We start from the raw sequence: 22,802 nt of genomic DNA, 5'->3' as shown, positions 1-22,802 counted from the left end.
CCGTATTCATGCGTTCGAAGCCGAAGTTATAAGCATGAATAAAAAAAATGATTGCATCGTGCTTGAGAAAGTGAAAGGGGACGTAGTCAGTTCCTTGTACATAGATATCAACCTGAATATATTAATATCTGAATGCAGTTATACTGCGGCCTCACGGTACTCAAGTACTAGCTGTAACAAAAGCATAGTATAGATGCCTTTGTCTAGACTAATGCGGACAAGCACACAAATCGACAGCGTAGTTTGAGAAACCCTGGGTCACAGATTTCGGTAGGGCATAACGTCGGCTTTATACTGTAGGTAGCGAAAGGACGTTGAAAGTTAAATTACATTAGCATTTGTGAATGGAAGCAAGTATTACAGGATAATGTCTAGCGAAAAATGGAGGTCGGTACGTCAAAACTGCCTTGCGGTTTCAGACAATTACATTTTTATAAACTAACTCATTTGTGTCACTATTCAAAGAAATATCACGGTACATATGCGTTTTATGGCCCAGTAATTTTCCATATATTTTCCCGTAGCCTGTACCATCACATCTTAGCGTTATTGTTTTCTTTACAATACTGCGAAAGCTTCGTGCCTTTAAGCAGTTGCGGGGAGTGGCAGTTAAACGCGGAGGATGAAAGGTAGTGCTACCGCGTTTCAAGCATTGTTCTGCATGTTGCGCGCCAGATATACGTTTATGAAACAGTGACTCAGCTCAAGAAAAGAACCGGCTTTATCAAACTCTGGAGAACCAGAAGGGCTATTCGGCCGCAAAAATACGAAGCACATTCAAGATAAATGTGGTCGGCGTTTTTCCAAAGGAAACTCGTGTATACGAATAAGGTGATGGTTACTGAGAAGCAAAGCGCGTGTTTTCCGCTTTTCTTTTGCGTTTTTGACATCTGTCATGGGTCCACTGAAACAAGCTCCGGCTTGTGTGAGCTCCATCAGAAATCCCGCTGCGTAGAGAACCGCCAGTCCTTCAGTGTTATAAGAAGCAGAAGTACCTACTTTCTTTTTAGCTCGCTCAGTTCTACAATAACTATAGGAAAGTACTCTCCCGTTGTAGTGACGCTAAGAATCAAGCGCTACCAAGAGTGCGGGACTGAAATGTATTTATTGTGGCGAACTTGTATCTGTAGAAGCATGAGCGCTCTAGCCGCTGCAAGAGCGGCGAGCACGGTTGGCGCTCGTCGAACGCGGACTCATGGGTCAAGTTTGTCGGTTATAATATGCAAGTGTCGCGCCGTGCGTTCCTGAGTAATCGCTGGTGCTTGCAAACATTCCAAAACATGCAGTATTATTCGCGCGGCGTGCGTGGTTTTACCTTGCTAGGGTATTTTACTATAACATCGGTTACAAGATTAAAGTAATTCTGCATAAAGTAAGCGTGCCCTGCGCCGTGCGTTATCTAGAAAACAGTAACAAATCGATGAAAATCGATCACCAGAAAAAAGCACAACACCGCGCACATGTGACACTGAATGAAAACGTGACAATACGTTGCACTCGCACGATAATCAGCTTCATGTCTAATATCAATACGAAGTATTTTTTCTTCTGCTGGATGCAGCTGCTACGGTACATTTTACTACCGGCTGGAAAGTGCGCCTAAAAAATTCTCTTTGTTGGCGCTGAATCGGATGAAAAAAAGTCTGAAATGCCGGCAAGCGCCATTGCAGTTTCCTTGCTATACTCGCGAAGGGGTGTCTTGCGACGTTATTTCCAAAAATGCACAACGAATACGGTGTAAAGATACATCCGTAGCACTTGCCTAAATAAAAAGAGGAAAATAAAAACCGTTGAACTCGTTGTACATATAGTCAAGAGGACTTCGCGCTAAAATATTGAAAAATTACGGAACTGCACTACTGGCATCTGTCTACCTGAGAGCAGCACGCAGCTGACGTTAGACAGTAATCCCTAGTGCTTTCGTAGAAAGAAAGCTTCGCAGTTAAAAAAAATTGCCCTTGTCTTGGGACAGAACCAGACAGCGCTGTGCTGGAACCAAGAACATTTTGCCCCTTTCATACATTTTCCTCTACCTTGGGGATTAACATAGCCTCGAGTTGCCTTTGAAGGATCATGTAACCGCGGAGTATAGAGAAAGTTAATCATTGGTCGTGCTTCAACTCCCGGCAAGAGCTCCAGTCATTTAGATCTTCTACGCGATGCGCAGAAACTCTCCGGCTGCAATATATATATATATATATATATATATATATATATATATATATATATATATATATATATATATATATATATATATATATATATATATATATATATATATATATATATGTATGTATAGGGGTTTTCTTCAAAGTTCAGCACGCAGGACCCGACGTAACATACGCAGGAAAGAGACGACGAACTTTTTGGAAGACTTCTTTGTCTTAACGTTTTCGGCTGGTGGACCAGCCTTCGTCAGAGTACAGGGTACTTCTGACTGTACTCTAACGAAGGCTGGTCCACCAGCCGAAAACGTTAAGAAAAAGAAGTCTTCCAAAAAGTTCGTCGTCTCTTTCCTGCGTGTATGTATATATATATATATATATATATATATATATATATATATATATATATATATATATATATATATATATATATATATATATATATATATATATATATATATATATATATTTATATATATATATCTATATATATATATATATATATGGTAAGCACGGTGCAAGATATAATTCTAAGACCTACTGTGTATAAACCGGACACCGTAGGTTTTAAATTGTGTCTTGCACAGTGTTTTTCCTTTGTCTGTTTTCGTTGAACAGCTTGACTAAGGTTAGCTGGGACACCCTATATAGCGTTGATGTTTTCATGTCGTGGGTAGGTTGCAACCGAAGTTGGCATATGAAATGTTACGTGGCTTCTCCTGCGGTATCCCGTACAAGCCTTTTCTTACAGGCGATTGGTGAATACAGCAATTGTGAATGCAAAAGACAGTTATTATACCGTCATATCAAAGAATGAGAAGAATAGAAATATAGCGCAGCATCCCTGTATCAATTTCCTCACGTGAGTCTAAAATGAGGTACATAAACAAAACGAAATTGCATATTGCCCAGGTAGAAGTATAAAATTGCCCTTTCTGCCGTCAAGAAATACGTGATACATAGTGATAAAACTGTAACTTAGCAAGCAGCAGGAGCCGGTATCTAGTAATTGAAAGAGACGTCCCTTGTCATTTCGAAAATCGCGAACAATTAGTTTCTATATTTCATGGCTCAACAACCAGCCCGCCAATATCTTTTAAGCAATATTTTCTGAGTATTCCTAAATGAAGACTGCTTAAAATTATTTGTAATACGGCTCTACAAAAATACAAAGCAAGCGTAGCGCGCATGTTCTGCAACCTTTTCCTGCGTGACATGTTGTCTACACGAGAAGTCTTCAAATCTGTTGCTCACAATGCAATTGAAAAAGGTTCAGTCAGCTTGCACGCGAAGAAATGAAATTGGGAACGAGACTTTGTCAGTCTGATCCGACGTTACCAATTTATGTGCAATCAATTGCGCAAGAGAAGGAAACGATGTACTTTGTTTCCGACGAGAATTCTTCTCCTCTAGGGCCTCTTAGTGTTGTCGCGTAATGCAACTTAAGCTTATCAAAGTATTCATGTTGATTGAGCGGCCGCTGTAGGCAACGAAATTAGAACTTTAATGAAGGAGTAACGATGCTATTGTACACTACAGCTAATTAAAAAGTACGGGAAAAGAATACTACCATATTGAACACCTATCAGTATGTTATCGCAAACTTGTTTGGGCTGCCGTGCACATTGATCTTCGTCCGCTCAACCATTTGTCGCTTACGTGATTGTCCATTCGGCTATGTGAACACGATACATATATACATTCATTTTAATTTCCACAAATACAAGATATCATCATGGAAATATGACGTATGACCATCAAAACCTCGTAAATGAAAAATCAAACAAACAAACACTGTGCTTTTTTAGAAAGCAGTACCCATTAGCCTCCTTTACCTGCCTGTAGATATTTGTGTTCCACAGATATTGATGATATTTCCTTCTTTGAGAATATACAGGGGGCCATTTTTCCCTACTATAGGTTTCCCGTATTGGTTCGTTCTTCCAGCTATCCGAAGTAATTGAATTGTTGCCGATCTCGCTCTTTTCCCGCAAAAAAAGAAGAAGATCGCCTCACATCTTTCGAATGCGCGTGCCTGGGCATCGTCTCGAAGTTATCCACACAGCGACGCAGCAGCGACGAGAAGAAATAAATTGCTGGCCGAGTTCTGCCAGAGACAGTTCGCTGCCCCCCTTTTTTTACCCTTCCCTGCACCCTCGTGCGCTCGCAATCCCCTCGTACCTAGAGTTAAGCTCAACAGGCTTACCTAAGTTCCCTGTGGTCCTAAAAGCGCCCGGTAGATATTTTACGAGCAGCAAAAATTTCGTCTACGCTTACCCGGCTACTACAGCTCCGCACCCTTCAAAACCGCGAGCAGCTAAGCGAGAAGTTTTGCCACTTACGCGGTCTGTATACTCGAACTTCCGCCCAAGTCAACGCTTTCGCAATTTTCTCGGTGCAAGTGTAGTAACCTTACTTCGATACTAGCACGTAAACTTCTATATACCAGGGATAACAGAACGCGACAGAAAAGTATAGCAGCGGCAACACTAGCACACGCATGGGCCTGGGGCAAATTCGAAGGAGCTCGTCGATTCGCAAAAGAAGCCCACAGAATAGAGTCCATGCCTGGCTGATCGATCAACCAACACCCCATTTGAACCGCAAACACGTCAGTCGGTTCGGTCTATACATCTATCTATCTGTCAACGTATCTCGCGGTTCTTCTTTCTTTCCGTCGTTTTCCTTCCATACACGAAAACAGACATCGTGCGTTATAGAGATGCACTGATGTCTATACGCACAATTTCTATCCTCGCTTCCTCTTCGCATTTGCACCACATCTTGTTTCTTTCTTTTTTCTCTCTTTTTCTCCACATTACGAAGCGTTTTTCTTTTCTTTCTTTTTTCTATTTTTTTTTCTGGGGGTGCGTTCCGCACAGCGAAAAGGAGGAATTGAAGTGAGGGACTACGTTGAGGAAGGTCTAGAGGCGGCGCTAGTTGTATTGCTTCGCGCGACGCACAACTGCCTCGCTCCTGCAACGAGTTCATTTTTCCAGTTTTCCGCGGCTTTCCTGCCTGAACCGCTTCGAATTCCCCGAGCGAGCTAAACGCTAAACAGAAAACAAAGAATAAGATGAGCAAGATATGAAGAATGATCGCGCGCTAGAACTGCATCGTGGGGCCTCCCTGCCGGCGTGGTCAGCGGCTCTATGGGGGCAGACTGCAGCGGCTTTCCTCTTTTGTGTTACTTTTATCATTTGATTTTCCTCAAAGCTCGGTGATACGCTGCCCGCAACAACGGGCATCGACGGCGACGGGCGGTGAAAATAAACGAGGACAACACCGATGAAAAACGTAAGCATGCGAGGAGGGCGCAAGGGGGGGGGGGGCGGGAGCAGGAGGAGTTCCTCTGAATTGTGCCCCTTCTGTGTGCGGCCGGACAGAGCTTCACGCTTCAAGAATTGAAAACACTAACCCGTGCACTGGCGCCTTTGCCACGGAAGACTTTGTGACCTTTTTAGTGTTTCTATTGGACTGACAGCTATCCTTTATGGCGAAGGGCTCGTGTGGCCGCAAGAACAAAGTAAGCTTGTTAATATTTCAAAGGCGGGCTTTGTCCTATTCTTCTTTCCCAATCTATTCTTACTTTCACCCTTCTTTAAGTCGCTTCTTTCTACCTCATTTTCCTTCTACCTCCCAATCCCTTATTCTATTTCCGCCCATAACATTTCTTCACTTCAAAGCTCCCTTTTCATCGCCGCCTCCCTACATTTTATACAAGGCCTACTTCCATCTCCTTTCCTTGACCACTACGGCCAGAAGAAAAACACCGACTCCGCACACTTTTCCTTTGTTCGCGTCGCTTCTCCTGCTACTCTCGGGTCTTTCGCCGTTTTTGATACGCGAGATCCGAGGAAAAACTATGGTCTTGGTGCTTCTAGTTTGTCACTGACAGCCGTTGTTTTATTCGTCCCGGTTTCGTATGACCCGCCCTGGCTCACGCGCTTCTCACTGTACAATATACACCGCTCGCACTTCTTCAAATCTTATCGCGCGTTGCGGCGCCTTCATCTCCCTTAGCAGATTGTGCTTGTTATATGCGTCTCTACATAATGCCGACGGCTGCTTCTGAGGCCATGCTGCCGAGGGAATTTTCAAGACTGGGTCTGACCGCCACTGCATTGATGGCGAGCGTGATGACGTCAAGTAGGAACAAAGAGCCCTTTGATTGGGTGTTTGCCTCGTGCTCGTCGAGGCCCAGTGAAAAGGCATGAAACTGTATCGGCCGGCCGTCAGAACCAGGCGGGACAAGCAGGCTTTGGCTGTATTTTGGTTGCGGGTGCGAGTGTCTATTGCTGTGAGTGAAATTTGCTCTGTATGCGAAACGCTATTGATATAATTATTTTGCTCCGTCTCGTGCGTTGATTACATTTCTCCAGAAGGGTGGACAGGAAGCCGACAGGAAAATACATAATGCAAGGCTTGGAAGAAAACTTACTTTTCAGGCGATGGTTAAACATTACAACAATCAGAAACCGAAACTTTTCGTTTTTCTTTCCTTTTGCTTATAGGCGGGTGCCCGTACTTTGATTGCGACAAAGGAAAAGATAGGGAGGTTAGCCAGTGCATTGACCGGTTGGTCGTACTGTGCTGGCTACCGTCAGCTGAAGTGAAGAGAAGAAGGCAATTCATGGTGACAGAAGGATAGACGAACTAAAAAGAAAACAAAATGATAAAAAAGAGACAGCGCATAAACGCGATCCTGCGCATGACTTCTCTCAAAATCTGTCAATCAGTTCGCATGGTTTCATAAAACCGGCATTTTAAAGTCAAACCTTCTTTGGGAACCCTCTCGGTCTTTCCTGACAATGGCTGCTGGCTGGATGGTGCTGTGTGTCCGAATGGCCCACAATTTAAAAAAAAAGAATGATTTACGTGCCTGACGCAGTGATCAAACTTTCGTCCCCCAACACAGCAACGCAATGTTCTAAGCATTAGGCTTCAATCGTATTTTATGTTTATTGGGAAAAGTTAAAGTTGCAAACAGAAATGGTATTATTTTTTTCATGGCAGGAGGAAGAGGAGGAGGAAGCAAAAAGAGAAGGCAGGGATGCTATCTAGAAATTCATCTGGTTGGCTACCCTATTCTGGGGGACGGGAGAGAGGCAATTAAAAGATGAGATAGAGGGAGGGGGAAGAATGCGGTGGGTGAGCTCGCGCACGCACACGAAGCCCCGCATGTATACGCAAAATGGCCGCGCAACTGGCTGCTCGAGGCACTTTGCGTGTATTCGCGGGCTACTTTGGCGCTCGAACATTAACCCTGTGAACACACATACACGCTTTCAAACTTGCATGCATACATATTGTGCGGTCAGCCACATTACGGCCGGCCATGTCTGGGTAAAACTATTTTAATATTGCGAGGGGTTCATTCCTCGTCTGCCGATTTGGGGGGCATTCTTGATCTTTAATTACTTCAGTTAACACTCGTCAACACCGTCACGCAAGACCAGGCACATGTGCAGGCCGTCTGACAGGATCAGAAGAAAAAACCTAGCCATTAAAACTGGCATAAACAGGGCAGGCCATTAGCATTATTAGGTCTAAAGCAAGTCCATCCTCATTTTCTACAGATTAAAACCTGAAGCCTACTGTATTTAAGAGCATTTCCCTTGTACTGTACTTCGAAGAACGCCCCAAAGTTAAGTACCTTCCCAACAGTGCAGAACAACGTGGGCAAGTGTTTCCAGTTGTTTAGTTATAAGGCAGTTTTCTCCCGAAGGTAAGTATAAACCCCTCTTGAAGAACATACCCGCACCTCGAAACATACAGTCCCCATCGAATGAGGTTTGCTTCAAAAGAAAAATGAGTATGACCCTAACTAAATTGATTTTTGCGCGATCTTTCCAATAAGAAAGGTTTTGGAAAATAATATGTCTCACGAGCAGCGTTCACGATGTGTCACCTGAAAGGATAAAATTTGACACGCAGGAAAACATGCCTGGTTAGCGTAATGACATTTAGCATTCGTGATAGCAAGTGCCAATACTGAAAGGAAGACGCAGAGACTAGACGAAAGTGCAAGTTCTAATACTTCATAGGAACAGTTCGGCATAAGGTTAACGTATACAAACGATCGAGAAGGTGATATACTTATTTCAATTTGTTAACCAAAAGGAGCATGGGTTATACTTATAGCCATGCGTAACGACATATATGGCGTATAGGTATTAAGCAGCGGGTTAAACTACAAAGCCCAATTGACGAGCCTTGAGAGAAGCTTAGAACCGCGAGATGGCTTAATTAGACAGTGATCAGAATTATCATCATATCGGTATATTTAGGAAATGCATCACCTACGCGTTACTTGTCCTACGATGTAACGTCCAATTACTGTACTTTCAGTCGGGACATGTTCCTACGAAGTAAATTTTCAGATCACTGTTGCGATCGACCGACTTGAAAATTCGTTCCTTGTAGTCAGAGTCGCGGCAATGAGCATAAATGAGCTTGGCCGAATGATAGTGCCAGAATCGACGGAGTAAGGAAAGCCGTCTTTTTTTTCATCACTTAGCCGTACGCGCCTACGTAGTTTGCTCTTTCTTGCTATGTGAAAGAGAATTCATGATCCCGATGTCCTTGTGAGAAACGGTCATCTTCGCATAGACATACAAACCCCTCTTCGTACATGCCAGTAAGTTCTCGCTTCTCTAAGCTTGCGATGCTTCGGCAATTAACTAGCTTAAAGCTTTCTTTCATAAGCCGACTTTCCCGCTACGTCTCCAATAACCGTACAATTAGATATCAGCTTACAATATCATGTAGATCCCATGCACATTTTGGAGTTTATGTGAAGCGAAGCTTTCGTGGAGCGGTGATGAATTGCTATGAATTTGCGTGAAAGAAAGTTCGCTTTCAAGTTAGCGTACGCGCGGCCGCCACAGAAGCCGCCGCCGCCGGAGTTGTACGGCAACCCACTCTCCGCCCGTCGCGACCGAAGCTCGCGACGGAAGAGCGCGCGCTTCTCCCCCTCTTTCCTCCCTTGCGCGCGCGAGATTGAGTCCCCATCGTCGGCGCCCCCTCGCACGTTTTCACTCGCACATACAGCATAGGGCGCGCGGGGACAGCGTGATCGCCCTTAAATTATATGCGGATTATCACGGCGACGCCGATGGTGTCGGCACAAATGACCTTGGAGTTTCTATATAATTGCTATCGCAATAAAATCATCGTTATCGTCACTGTATACGCGATGATCTCAAAGAGGCAGTTAGCGTTGGAACGAAAGAAGTGTACTTCGGATTGTTTGTCCCGTGTGTGTCGAAGTGGTGTGCAAACAATGTTCGGTCCACATTGTTTCTCAAAAGCATTTCGAAGAAAAAAGTGTTAATGAAAAATGAATGCTCAAGTAATGCAACGTGAAAAAACTGCGAGTTGCGACTGCTATAAAGGCAATAATGCTTGTGACTGCAAAGGTAAGACATTTTCGACGACCGTTGAAAAACCGCTCTCATTCAAAGAAGTTGCTCCTAATGAATGCGGCTTAGAGAACGCCTACGCGGATTTTCTTCGTTGTGTCCTGGAAGTTCCTCATCCGGAATGGTAGTCGTAGACCTAATGCACGTACGCGCGTGCGTGTAATGGGAGGATGTTTGTGTTTGCACGACACCGTCACTTCAGAGTAAATTGTCAGGCGAATTGCGAAGCTCGAGAAGATTCGAACGGAACGAGACACATCGTTATGAAACATATCTGATCGTAAAGCAGGCAAGCGAAAGGACAAATTGGAATGGAGAAATCGGAGAGGGTGTTTCAGAAAGCTTTCAAAAAATTTAGCATAGCGTCACGGACACATGGGAGATGAATGAGACTGACTGTCGGGTAAGGCGGAATGGAGCCCCATTTCTCGAGTGTCTTAAACTTCGGCGAGTAGCGCTCATCAGTCATCGTCGTTCATTAGGTCACACAGCAAATCAAAGAGAACAAAATTGGGCACATTCATCAGAGCAAGAAGTCAAAGCCAGCACCTATCTTTCATGAAGCACTTACTCCACTAACTCTGCTGTATCAGAAGCTGAATATCAGAATGGGCGCGCGCGTGAGTTATTGCTGCGTACGAAAGGAAAAATCAATAGTTTGCCACGAAAACTCAAAATAAAAAGATTTGCGAAAGCCGATGCAAGAGCTACACTAAGAACTATATTATTATTATTATTATTATTATTATTATTATTATTATTATTATTATTATTATTATTATTATTATTATTATTATTATTATTATTATTATTATTATTGTTGTTGTTGTTGTTGTTGTTGTTGTAGCGAGGAGCAGGCTGGCAACTGCCCCCGCAAGCGGCATAACTCCTGCGTATACTGTTTAGAAGAGAGGAGACGGAAACATAGAAATTGAAGATAAGAATAAGGGGCAGAAAGTGAAAAGAAAGAGAAAGATGACAAATCTCAGTGAGTTAAGCCCTACCCACACAGTACAGGTCCCACACAACAGAGGTCGCGGTCTGTAGGGCCGATCACTGCAGGTCAGGCTACTAAAGAATGATGAAATAGAGTGATGTCTGAGGTATTGTCATTTGAATATATAGAAATAGGCTACAAACGTAAACCTAAGTTAGTTACTTCTAGAAAAAGAAGGAGAGTGATAAGGAAGAAAGTAGAATAGGCTTAAAATGTACAAAAGAATAAGTTTTTTTTTTCACGCAAAACACACAGTACTGCATAAAGGATCGATATTGGGCTAGTTGGTGTTGCGCATTTGTACGGGGTAAAAGTGAAAGAACGACAACACAAGCGCTGAGTCAGCAATTGGGTTGTCGTGCTTTCACGTGCCTTCGTCTTACGCGCTGTTTACCCTGTCGAAACGCACAGTTTGTTGAACACAAAGGAGAGAAGGGTGAAGCATTGGCAGTGAAAGTTTTAAAAATGGGTATTTATTTATTTATTTATTTATTTATTTATTTATTTATTTATTTATTTATTTCGATACTCTCAATCTCAATATCACGCCAGGTGTTACCGAGAGAATCGAGGTCCACCACAAAACGCAGTGATGGTCGTTTAAAGTGATAGAAAAGCAGGTTGCTGGCAATGGAGGCGGGCAGGCGGTTCCAGCTGGTTGCTGTGTTTGGAGTGAAGGAATCCGCGTGCAAAGTTTCTACGCCGACTTGGGACGTGGACTTTAATGTTGTGGCCAGTGCGTGCTGAAATGTAACAAGAAGAAGTGAGCAATGCGCTCGTAAGATGGTGATTGGCGTCGTGCCTGTATAAGACATGTCGTGCTGGTTAATAGCGATTGGCATGCCCTGGATTCTTCACGCACTTGCCCAGGACTGACTGTCTACATAGCTATGTCTATGTTTTCACGCCAACAAGGGTCACGGGTATAGTCCATGGACGAATGGGTTTCTGTGCTGAGGGAACAGGCTTCGAAACCACAGGTTGGATAAGCTTGGGTCAATGAGTCCAACAAACACCTTTGTCGCTGACATCCGTCACTGGAGATAGGGTTAACATAGGAATTAATCTCTTTAATGGTGACTTGGAGCACTGGTTATGTGCCACTCGGGCAGTGATGCCTTCCAATGAGCATCTTTGACACCCACTTGGGTCACTGCGTATGCGCTAGTAGGTGTGTGCCGCTCTTCGGTTGACCTCTTTGACGTCAACTTGGGTAATGAGCTGTGTTCCCCAGGGCATTTGCCACTGAGAACCGATATCATGTGCGGAAACAAAGCTACGGAGTGTCCTTTGGACCTAGTGCGCATGCGCGACTTCGCCTGCGTCACCGCCGCTAGAGAATGGGATCCGCACGAGCCGCGCCTTCCCGTGTTCACGCTTTCTTCCTGAACAGTGACCCACACCACCGGTGGAGGTGGCCCGTCTACCGCTGCTGCTAAACGAGCTGCCTGAATAGAGGTTCCGTGCCACCGCTGAGAGCACCTTGTCCTTAAGGATCAAATTTTTTGCCATAATATATCGCTAATTTAAAACACCTAAACAGGTGCGCCGAAAATTCGCATTGGGGAGTGTCGTATCCGTCCGTGAATTTTTAAAGTGGTAGTTAGAAAACGGGTGCTAGAGAAATCTTTCGGCGTAGGAAACCAAACGTGCGATTAGCATTGTTGGCCACGAAGTAACTGTGAGTTTGCCCTGCCAAGATGTTGGTGATATAAACGCCATGTTATCTATATGAACTATAAGCCTTCAAGATAGCATTGTTAGAATTTTGGTAGAAATGTACATTCCACGAATGAGCCGCGATCTAGAATATTAAACAGGTTCTTAGAAAAAAACAGAAGCAAATGGGTTTCTCAAGAATACGTCCTGAAGCCAAGCTCATGGCGTACTGAAGAAGTTATTACTTTCAAGGAACGTTACAAAATTAGAATATATTACATGCTCTGGCAGCTTGCATGCCATTATGGTGAATATGATAGGTCTATAATTTTCCGGGCTCTTTCGAAATAGGTACCACCGCCTCTAGCTTTCCAGTTTCCAGAGAGCTCGGAGCATGGGAATGATTGAATAAGTATTTTCGACGAGATGAGTGAAAAAAAGTGTCAGTGGGCTCAGGAACACAGCAGTGATTTTGTCGTTACCAGGCGGTGATGGCTTCCATTTCTGAATTAACTTAGCTATGCGAACTCAGTAAACCAAGAGTAGATCCATTAAAAAAGAGCTATTCTCTGCATGCTTAGGGGCAATATACACTACATCATTCGGGGATGAGGCAAAAAAAAAAAAAACGGAAGCAGGAAAACACGGTTTCGAAGAACAACACAGCATTCATTGCTAGGCAATATATCACTTTTCTTATTGCACAGCTTTAATTCCTCCTTTTCTAGGCCACCTATAATACTACAGAATAGTCTTGGAATGAATTGTAACAAGGGAGGAAGTGTTCTGGTAAACAAGGAGTGATTATCAGAAATAAGTTCACTAAAACACAGCTAGAGTGCCCGTATGTGATTCCAACTTACGCGTTAACTCTACATATAACCAGTGCCTGGCGTAAGCACACTTAATATACATGTTCGTAAGCAAAGAGCCATCACAATGCACGTTGCAGGCAATAGCAGAGGCTAATATATCAGCAATGCACTTTTTTTCTCCATTCAAGCATTGAAAATTTTGAAGCTTCGAACAGAATTTGAGACCCCTCCCCCCTCGCCCAATCCCCCTTCCTGCTCCCTTCAACTGTCATTTATTTCTTTTAGTACCAAATATCGCACAAGTTGAGTTTGTAAGAAGGTAATTAGAGTGCATGAAAACGACTGGCCTAGCTGGGAGAACGTTTCATACCATGTTCTGGGACAAGACTAAAGACAAGATTTCAGGGAGTAAAAGAATAATAGCGTCATAATTGCGCGCTATTAGACAAGTGCGAAATTTTCATGTAACTTATTTGCAGGGAGCATATCGGTGTAGTCAACTTTCGTTTTACGACGCAGCATCCTCAACGCAGAAACTCGCAGGAATTAAAATGGCTCCAATTCATATCGAGAAGGCGGCTGCAGCGTTCAAGATTACAGCGACCATGCACCGCTGATGGGGTGGCCGTGACCAGCTAAGGACCCTGAAACCCCCTTTTGGCCCAAGCCATTTTCACCCGATTGGTATTGCTACCTTATTTAGCGCAACTGAAAGACGTCCACTATTGCAACGCTAGACAGCCATTTGCTGAAGGCAACTTCGAACCTAGTCCATAGTTTTATTATGACACCGTTTCACGATACATTTGTAATCTAAACGTGGCGCTCGCCGTTTTAGCAGAAACGAATGCGATGTTCTCTGTTTCAAACTGAGGCTGCGGGCAAAGATGTCATCATTGCGTGCTGATCATTGTTTGGAAACAAGCACTCCAATGGTTATAAAACAACGAAGGCGCTGTTCACGCGCGCAAGTTGGAAGTACCACTACGTAACTCCTAGCACGTGAGCTTATATAAAATTATTTTGAAAGCGTTCAAAGATTTCGCAGAGTGAACTCTGAAGTTCCCGCCACCATATCGCCCTCTTTATGAAATGCATGAATGATCAGCCTCATTCTGTTTCGCTTCATGAAAAAAACTTTCGCCCTATAGGCGAAGGCTCGATCACCATATCAAGTTAACAGACACCTATGGTAAATAAGGACAATAGTTTTATCGGCCGTATATACTTTTAAGTATTCACTTACTAACTAAATTGGCAGGCATCGTGTCACACGCGCACAGCCAAACATGAACTCGATGACCTCGTGCACCCGCTGTCAAAATGCTGCAGAGAGGAAGCGCGGCCGCAGCAGCGATCGAGTTGACCTTCATGCTGCCTCACGTTTCAACGTGAACTAGGCGGCGAAAACACGGCGCACACGAAGCTATAAGCACTCGGCGCACTATATATGCACCCGTCGCAGATCGCTTTCAAGATAGGGCAGGCGCCTCCGCGTCCTACCCAAATGCTGTCGGAGTAAAACGACCCCTCCCCCTCCTCCCTCCCCTCCCGTTGGTGCCTTGCGTGCGACGGAAGACAGCTCACTTCATGCCCTACTTTCCCTCGCCAATACGGCATACATTGCATGGCGACGATGTGATCGCCCTTGGATTTTATACGGAAAATCACTGTGACGGCAATGGCGACGGTGGAAATGCGCCTCGAGTGTGAATATATTTGTTATCGGAATAAAAGAAGAGCCAATAGCTTCCATTACCTTTTCGAGTGCTTCCACGCTACTCAACAAGTTGCAGGCACACACTAGTTAAGGAATTTTATTTAACAGATGAGTATTTCGTTTCCTACCGCATCTTTTTTATAGTTCGTGAAGCGTGGCACGTAAGCGATACCTCTTTCGTAACTGGGAATTTTCACGAGCATAAGAAAGCTCGTCAACAGTTAAATAATTTGCACCTAACAAACGGCTAACAAATTCGCTCGGTGTGCTGCTCTCACCAACCTTACTAGATTATATTGTCTAGTGACTGTCCCAGCCACGCTAGCTGCCACTATGTTGACAAAGACCGGACATATTGATGGAATATTATACAAAAAAATGAAGTCAACGCAAGACATCTTATATAATTTAGGACTGAAAAAAATAGAATTTGTTCGAGGAATTCTTGAAATCATTTCAGTGTGAGCCTTCTTTCTTGGACAATGTCACGAAAATGCTTGGTCAGCTGTTTAAAAGTTTGCAATTGTTTCAGAAGTGTTTATCAGCTAAATTTCTAGTACTTCATGTTATTTTTATTTCCCTAGATTGTGCCCAAAATATGTCAATTGTTTTTGAGGTACTCCCAAGCGCCTTCTTCCAAATCCACCTGAATCATGGCTAGTCTCCTACAGTTAGTATGAGTCATCAACAGAGGACAAACAAAGACACAACGATGTAGCTTAAGTGGAGCATAAGTGCAAGGCTACAGCCGTAGGAATGTTTGCAAGGCTGTCTACTATTCCATCCGCCGTGATTACATTTGCGAATAAAAAGAGGACCTTGTTAAAGTTCAGTTGTTTTAATCATTCTATGCGATATACATATTTGATTGCTTTTTCATTAAATTATCGATCTTAAATACGAAAAAAGGAGTAAAAAACGTTGCCGAAAGTTTGTTCGTTTCCTTTACAGCAGTCATTCATTTGGTTACCGTTGTTATTTTTTCTCGAACTTCTTGTCATATCTTACTTTTGGATGGCTTTTTGGACTACTCAATTGATTAATATATTTACGATGACCTTATTTTGTCTTTCATTTGTCTTTTAGTTGTTGGCTTTTATTTTTGTCGAAGTAAAACCACATATCAAATACTTGTTGTACTCGTGATACCACCGCTGGGCATTTTCAAAGGGGTGCTCAGACCTGCGCAAACGCAAACGAATAACCCGTCATTCCAATGTTCATTTTGTACACTATTGCCTGCTCCATTTGTTTGTCACGGTGCACAAAAAAAAAAGACGGCTTCTTATTGCGCACTCTCATGCGCACCGTTTATCTTCTCTTTTCTACTTCACAAGCGGACAAATTCGACGACTCCAAAATAAAATTACGCGACACTATACGCCCAAAAACGGCGTGCGGGAAAGGCTGCCTTCAACTCCATAAAAGGGGCAACGAGCTCTGGTCGTTGGTACCACACGTAGCAACAAGCGAGCCGAGAGGGCAGCGCAGCAGTTTTCTCGGCCAGCGAACGTATATACGAACACACAAACACACAGAAACCGTGGCTAGCAGCGCAGAAGTCCAGCTTTGTTTGCGGCCCATCGTAAACAGATGGCGCCGGCCGTGCCCACGGTGTGTGCAAGAAATGAAAGGGTCTTACTCCCCCTCCAGCACTCTACGCACCTATCGCTATATAACGTCGCCGCGTCATGGATTGCTGCTACTTGCCTGTCGCTATTGCTCTGCTGCGGACGTATATATACGAGAGACTGATCGGCGGGGTGTCACGCGGCCATGCTGCTGGCTGCCCATCTGAACAAACGCTGAATTGCCGCTTTCTTCGCCCTGTTGATAGCGCTATATCGCGCTGTTGCTGATTGTTGCTGTTGCCTGGTAAGTTTGTGATGAGTTATTGCTAGTTCGCGCGCTTTCTCTTTGTCTTTTTCTTGACAGCCGTTGAAAAGAGCGCCAGTCTTTCTTTTCTCATATCACGCTCAAATTTCAATCGATATGGAAAGTGTTTTAAATATGGCGAAATGAATGCATTTTACTCTTGTAACGATGCATCGATTTGTAACGTCATAAAACAACGTTGTCCCGCGCTCATTTCTTATAAATGTTTTCAGAACACCCTTGCACACCATGACTGTCATCATTAGCGAAAAATAAAAGTTACATTCGTAAAGCGCAGTTGTTCGTTTGGAATTTTTGAAGCGAGCACTGCGCTTAAAAGAATGCTAAGTTTGCCTCGAACGAAGTGGTTATTTTAAGGTCGTTGCTATCCAGGACTCGATCACTCGATTGCTCCTAGAGTAAGTAATCAACGCGGCCAATTTATGTGTTTGTGAATAGGTGACATTTGTTGCTTTGAGATGCACTGAGCGTACGTAATTTTTTTCCGGGTAGATTTTTCAATTCTTTTTTTGTTTCTCGGCATGCAATGTTGTGTACCCCCATAACTATAACATACCGGTGACATCTGGTAATACATATTGGACTGAAACTTCATAATTTGTGCAGTGTGCAGTACACGTGGATTAACTTTGTAATCCAATACTTTCCTTCAAATGAAAGGATTGAGGCTTCTAAAGAAAAACTAATGTAGTCCTTTAGGGCGAAGGATGGCCTTTATGTATCAGTACGTCAGCTTTGTTGCTATACTTACGCAACATGTATACTCCAGGTTCCTATACAATACAATCAATGATGCGAAATAAATGATTGCTACATAAAAATACCATATTACCTGCCATTTTCGCTTCTAACAAGGAGATCCCCATTGTTGTTACGTGGTTCAAAGCTTAAAGAAAGAAAGTGCGGGAGCTTGTTACACTCCGGAAACACGTGAAGGGGAAAGCCTGCTGCACACTAGGTAATGCATTAAGCCATACAATCGGAGGTGTCAGTCTTATTGCCAGACATAACGAGCCGCAGTGTGAAGTAAACGTGCGGCACGCCGTTTCCTGCGAGCTTCAGCCTCCTGTCTACGTGCCTTCTCTCATGGTCGCGCTGCTGTTTTCGCAGTTCGACGTCTCCAGCTCGTTTTCGACTCTTAGCTGCGACTTCGCGTTCTCATGTAGAGGGGTCGGACTCGCGCCAACACCGCCGTTTCTGTTCGACAATACGTTGCATCCTCTCACCAGGGGAAAGCGGCATTCACAGTCGAACGCCTTGCTCCCGCCGCTTCGCTCGGCGCACCTCGTTTTTCGCTTGGCGAACATGCTCGACCGTAGCGTACTTCCGAGGGGCGTATGCAATGCTTCATTGATGTTTCGGATGCATGTTTTGAGCTTGTTCGTTATTGAAACGCATGCTATTCGGTGTGTTGCATGAGTGATTGCAACGAATGTATGCGCTGTTCGCTTCACTTTGCTGAGCGCTTATAGCCTCTGTCTTAAAGGGATATGAACCAATGTTTACGGGGGTATAAGCCAATACAACTTTGTTTGCTTATGGAGGTATGAGCCATTGTTGATGATGACCTTTTTGTGCAGTCCTGACAGACGTCGCGCTTTTTAGGTATGAGTCGTTGCAATGAGCCACTTAAGGCTGTCGCCTTACAAAATTGAATCCCTTGGTGGAAACGTTGTTCCGGCCGATATTATGGTGGGTTGGAAAGCAATTTGTTTAAGTATTTAACCATGCTACCAACTGCATTCCAACCAAAGAGAATCAATTCATTCTTGAATATTTTTTTTGGATTCATCGATTTATTCATTCATTCATTATGCAAGTATCTCAACGTTTCTATATAATTGTTATTATTATTGTTTTGCGTATTGTATGGTTTTCTTCAATTGCTTTTCTTTGCTTGAACATTCAAGTGCACATTGCACCAAAGGTCTTGTCAGGCCAATTACCCTGTCTTTGAATTTAAGAATTTCGATGCCATGTAGACGTTATATTGTGTATTTTTGTGCATTTACAAGTTTTTTTTTGCTTATTTCCTCGTGCCATTTCTTCGTATTCATTTACTATCCTGTTTCGTGAATCATTCAGAGACGAACGTTCCCAATACTACAAAGTACCAATTTTATCACAAGAAGTAATTGATCACTGAATCAAAAAATGTCCCATTAGAAAATATTCGGAAAGACTCTTGGTATGTTTTCTAACGTGAATGGCAAGACTATCATGAAAGCCATTGCGCACTTGTGTTTAAGAACTCTGAATGTGCTTGCAAAGACGATGACGTACTGAACGTTTTGTGAGCAAACGTGTCACGCGCAATGGAAACATCAGGGAAGGTATTCTGGAGGAGTCCACCTAGTGGACGTGTCCATTCTGTCTACTGCTGAGGTGCTGATTGGCTGTGGCGCCTCGCGGCCGCGGACACGCCGCCCAGCCTAGCCAATCAGAACTTCAACAGCAGACGAAGTAGACATGTCCACCAGGTGTACTCTTGCAGAATACCTGCCCAGGTCTCGCGAGACGAGAGCATCGGCGATAAGCACAAAGCTGAGCACTGCTGTGAGTGTGTATGCCGCGGCCAATACCGCAACACCGTAGAGAGGCGATTAAGTTATTGAGCGGACTCTGCGCACGTATCAATTAGAAAACACGGGTACCGTAGATAATTTTGAGCGTCCAGCATAGCAGAATATTGGCGTGAGCAACTTAGGAATCGCATGCGCTCCACTCTATTTTTTTCCAACCCTTAATATATTTTTTTTCCCCGCTCTGACTCGTCCCCCCTCTAATTCATCCCTTCCTGTTACGCCCAAACGCAGTGCCACCGGAGCTGCCCGTGATCGTGGACGAATCGGGACGCAGCCTGCACGGCACCGTGGGACCTTACGACCAAGGCTCGCGCCTGAGCCTCCTCTGCCGGGTCAAAGGAGGTGAGGCTCTTCTGAGACGCCCGTCGACCCTCGCGCTACGCGGCGGCCTCGCGCTCGTCGTGCGCGACGCGCTCCTAATGAACGCGCCACGTTAGTGCTAATGACCCGGTTCTCGAAGAACCTCGCGAGCGCGTGTCGAGTCGTCGCACCGTCGGCTCGCGAGACCTTTAACCGCAACCGCGGCACCGCCACCGAATCCCCGGGCCTGCCTAAGGCGCGGAGTTTGGTGCGTCTCCGGGGATCGCCGAGACGAGCAGCGACGTGGAGGAGCGCGTAGATGGGGAGACACGCTAGCCGCGCAGAGGCGTCGGGTGGCCATAAGCGGCCCGGATGAGTTGTTGTTGCGGTAGGTAGAGGAGGAGAAGGAGGAGGAAAAAAGGCATTTCGGGAGAGAATGCGCGTTACGCCTCGTCTCGGTGGTGCGGTGCGAGTGAAACATGTTTTGAGAGAAGGCGAGGGGGGGGGGGGGTGCGAGAAAACGCTAAGCACGCGAAGAGAAGGAGAAGGGGCTTGACGCAGCGCAGCGCGTTTCTGAATGCCCTCCCATTACGAGGTGGCGCGGTTTAGAATTAGGCACGAAGTCGGGCAAGAAGTTGCCGGCGCTTGCGGCGCCCGTAATTTAGAAGCCTCTGAACATGTACAAAGGACAGCCGCACAAATGTATACAAGTCTCGCCCCGCAGATATGAGAGTGAGTCCTGCGTGTAACGAAGACCCGGTCCCCTGGGTTACTTAACTTTTATTGCACTTCGCCCCGACATCTCTTTTTAGCGGTATTTTATTTTGCCGACATTGACTCGAAAGCCTACACCTAATGACTTTTAACCACTTGCCCTGAGTGAATCAAAATAGGAGTGTTTCTTGTAGCAACGTGTTTGAGTATGTAGGCCATTGGTCCTTAATTTTTTTCCGACTCATTTGAACCTTCGAGGTTCAATCAAAGAGTGACCCCAAATCCGAATAGCCGTGGCCGAATAGCCATAGCCAACACCATCCGCGACACGCGCTCCTCCACCTGGTGCCTTATGCATCATATTTTAAATTGGGTTCAATTCCTTTTGAAATTACTCTACCGCCTTCGGCACCAAAGAATTAAATAACAAATGCAACTGAGCCCTAACAATAGCTGACACTGTATACGAACAAAAGACAAAAGTCCATGTCCAAGAGTGGCTGTAGAAGATGAAGCCACGTCACGGAACTTCACGTATGTGCTGGCATTTTCTCAACGACTGTAGAAAGGGGGATCGCCACACACGATAAAGATGGGAAGTATAATGAGTACAAGGACAAATCTCAGACAGAATTTTCGTAAGATAAGCTTTTCCAACACAATCTCTCGTTCTGGAGTAAACGGATTTTCCCATGTTTGCTAGCTTCGAAACATTCTGCCTTCTTAGAAATTAACAAATCATCTTAGTGAAAACTGCATGACATAGTTCTGCGACATAGTTTTTCCAAGAAGCTTCTTCTGAAGTATTTAACACCGAGTAATAAATACCGAGACGCGAAGCACAACTCTTTACGCTTGAACCGTGAACTTTATTCTTATAACGAAGGGTTCGCTGCACGTGTCATCTCAGAGCCATAAACAGTCTTTTCGTATTCAAGCGAGGTAGTTCATGAACAATAGCATAATAAAGAAGGATAGTTAACCGCGGATGTGCTGTTGTTCTCTATGCCCAATTCCAATATAGCCTTGGAAGCTAAGAATCTGCGACTTCTCGTTGTGGAAAAGGATATGGTGTTACACACTCAACGGAAGTCTCATGAAGGCAGTTATTCCCGAGTACGAACAGCCCATTTTGGATGTGTTTTTCTGGAAGTGCATAGCGTATTACACTGCCCCAGCTTCATATCGGAGACGCACAACCTAAAGAACGCGCCTTGCTACGCAAGCTCTTCCGTTCTTAGAAACATACAAAGCGCGAACAAAACCGCCATCTATCCAAACTTTAGTGTCTTGTCATTCTGGTTAGCGCTCTACGTGCATAGAATTGAGCTCTCCAGAAACCGCAGCAAACAAACCGACGTGCTTGGCGTGGTTAAAGCGTGTTACGGCCCGGCGGCCTTCTGCGCAGCCTCCTAATTTTCTGAGAGCAAGAAGTAAACACTGCGCAGGCCAATCTTGTCTGCACTGCGTTTACTTAGCACCCTACGAGAAATGTAAGAGAACCTCTTGTTAAAGCGCTATATAAAGCATCCGTACGTGGTGTATTTATCTTGTGCCTGGAATCCTGAAACCGAAAGCTTTATAAGCAGACAGCAAACTGTAGTTCATTGCAGTCCTTCCGAAATGAAATGATGCTGACGGAGAGGAGGAGGGAGAATAATCGGGAGTAGGGAGGGATGTTAACCAGAAAAGAGTCTGGTTGACGGGAAAAGGGAAATGAAAGATGACAGAGACAGGAAGGACACACCCAGTGAACTTGGGCACCCACGCCGGGGGCACCGCGAACTAAAAGGCGTTCACACAGGTCACTCACGCTAACGAAACACGAAAGTGGCTTCACAGCATTGCGTATGGTGTTCGAGTAGGGCCTCTGTGGAAAACATGCGACGGTCCCGTCCTTGAACTGCGATGGGCAGTGTTTGTCTGTACAACTGAAATCGACGACAGTGGTGCAACAAATACTCGATTTCCCCTTCGCTGCCGCAGGTGCCACATTACAGGTCGGTCGTTACAGTCAAAGTAGTTTGTTAGTCTGCGTGAAGGTCACTCCCATCCGCAGTCCACATAGCGGCGCTGCTTAACGTGGACGAAGCCCCGGCTGAAGTCACAGCTGGAGCAGGTTTTCAGTGCGTGTAAGCTGGTGCGCCTTATATTTACCATGTTCCACTCTGGCAAAAAAAAAAAAACGCATCCCAGGTGGTGAAGCTCCTTTGCAGCGTCTTTCCCAGCAAGGGGAATTGGAACGCTGTGTGCTTCTTGATGTGATGTACAGGCAGCTTTGTCTACGGCTGATGCCACAACGGGCAGGTAAGGTGCATTCGTACGTGAGCTGTTCGTGAGATTTACACTGAAGAATCTGCTGCATACTATGTAAAGCCGGTCCTGAGTCGCAAGACAGCGCCCAGTCGCAGGGACTGTGCGTAAGTAAATTGAAGTGCACTGTGAAGAGCCGTCACTTCTGCAGATGCTGAAACAGGAATACTGATAATGTTAGTCTGCATCAAGGTCGTGCGCTACACCAGAGTTG

The 22,802-nt window shown here is 44.7% G+C and overlaps 1 protein-coding gene across 1 annotated transcript in view; it reads left to right on the top strand.

Annotated features, from left to right (window-relative positions):
* The window catches only part of LOC142572886 (synaptogenesis protein syg-2-like), a 157,782-nt gene that overhangs the window by 29,651 nt on the left and 105,329 nt on the right, over positions 1-22,802 (top strand). The window contains exon 3 of the mRNA XM_075682324.1: positions 19,493-19,603. Within this exon, the coding sequence (XP_075538439.1) occupies positions 19,493-19,603 (111 nt within the window). The remainder of the gene's footprint in view (positions 1-19,492; positions 19,604-22,802) is intronic.

The sequence above is a fragment of the Dermacentor variabilis genome, chromosome 2, assembly GCF_050947875.1.
Source record: "Dermacentor variabilis isolate Ectoservices chromosome 2, ASM5094787v1, whole genome shotgun sequence".
In the NCBI taxonomy this organism is placed as follows: domain Eukaryota; kingdom Metazoa; phylum Arthropoda; class Arachnida; order Ixodida; family Ixodidae; genus Dermacentor; species Dermacentor variabilis.
This window is presented reverse-complemented; position numbering and strand designations above follow the sequence as displayed.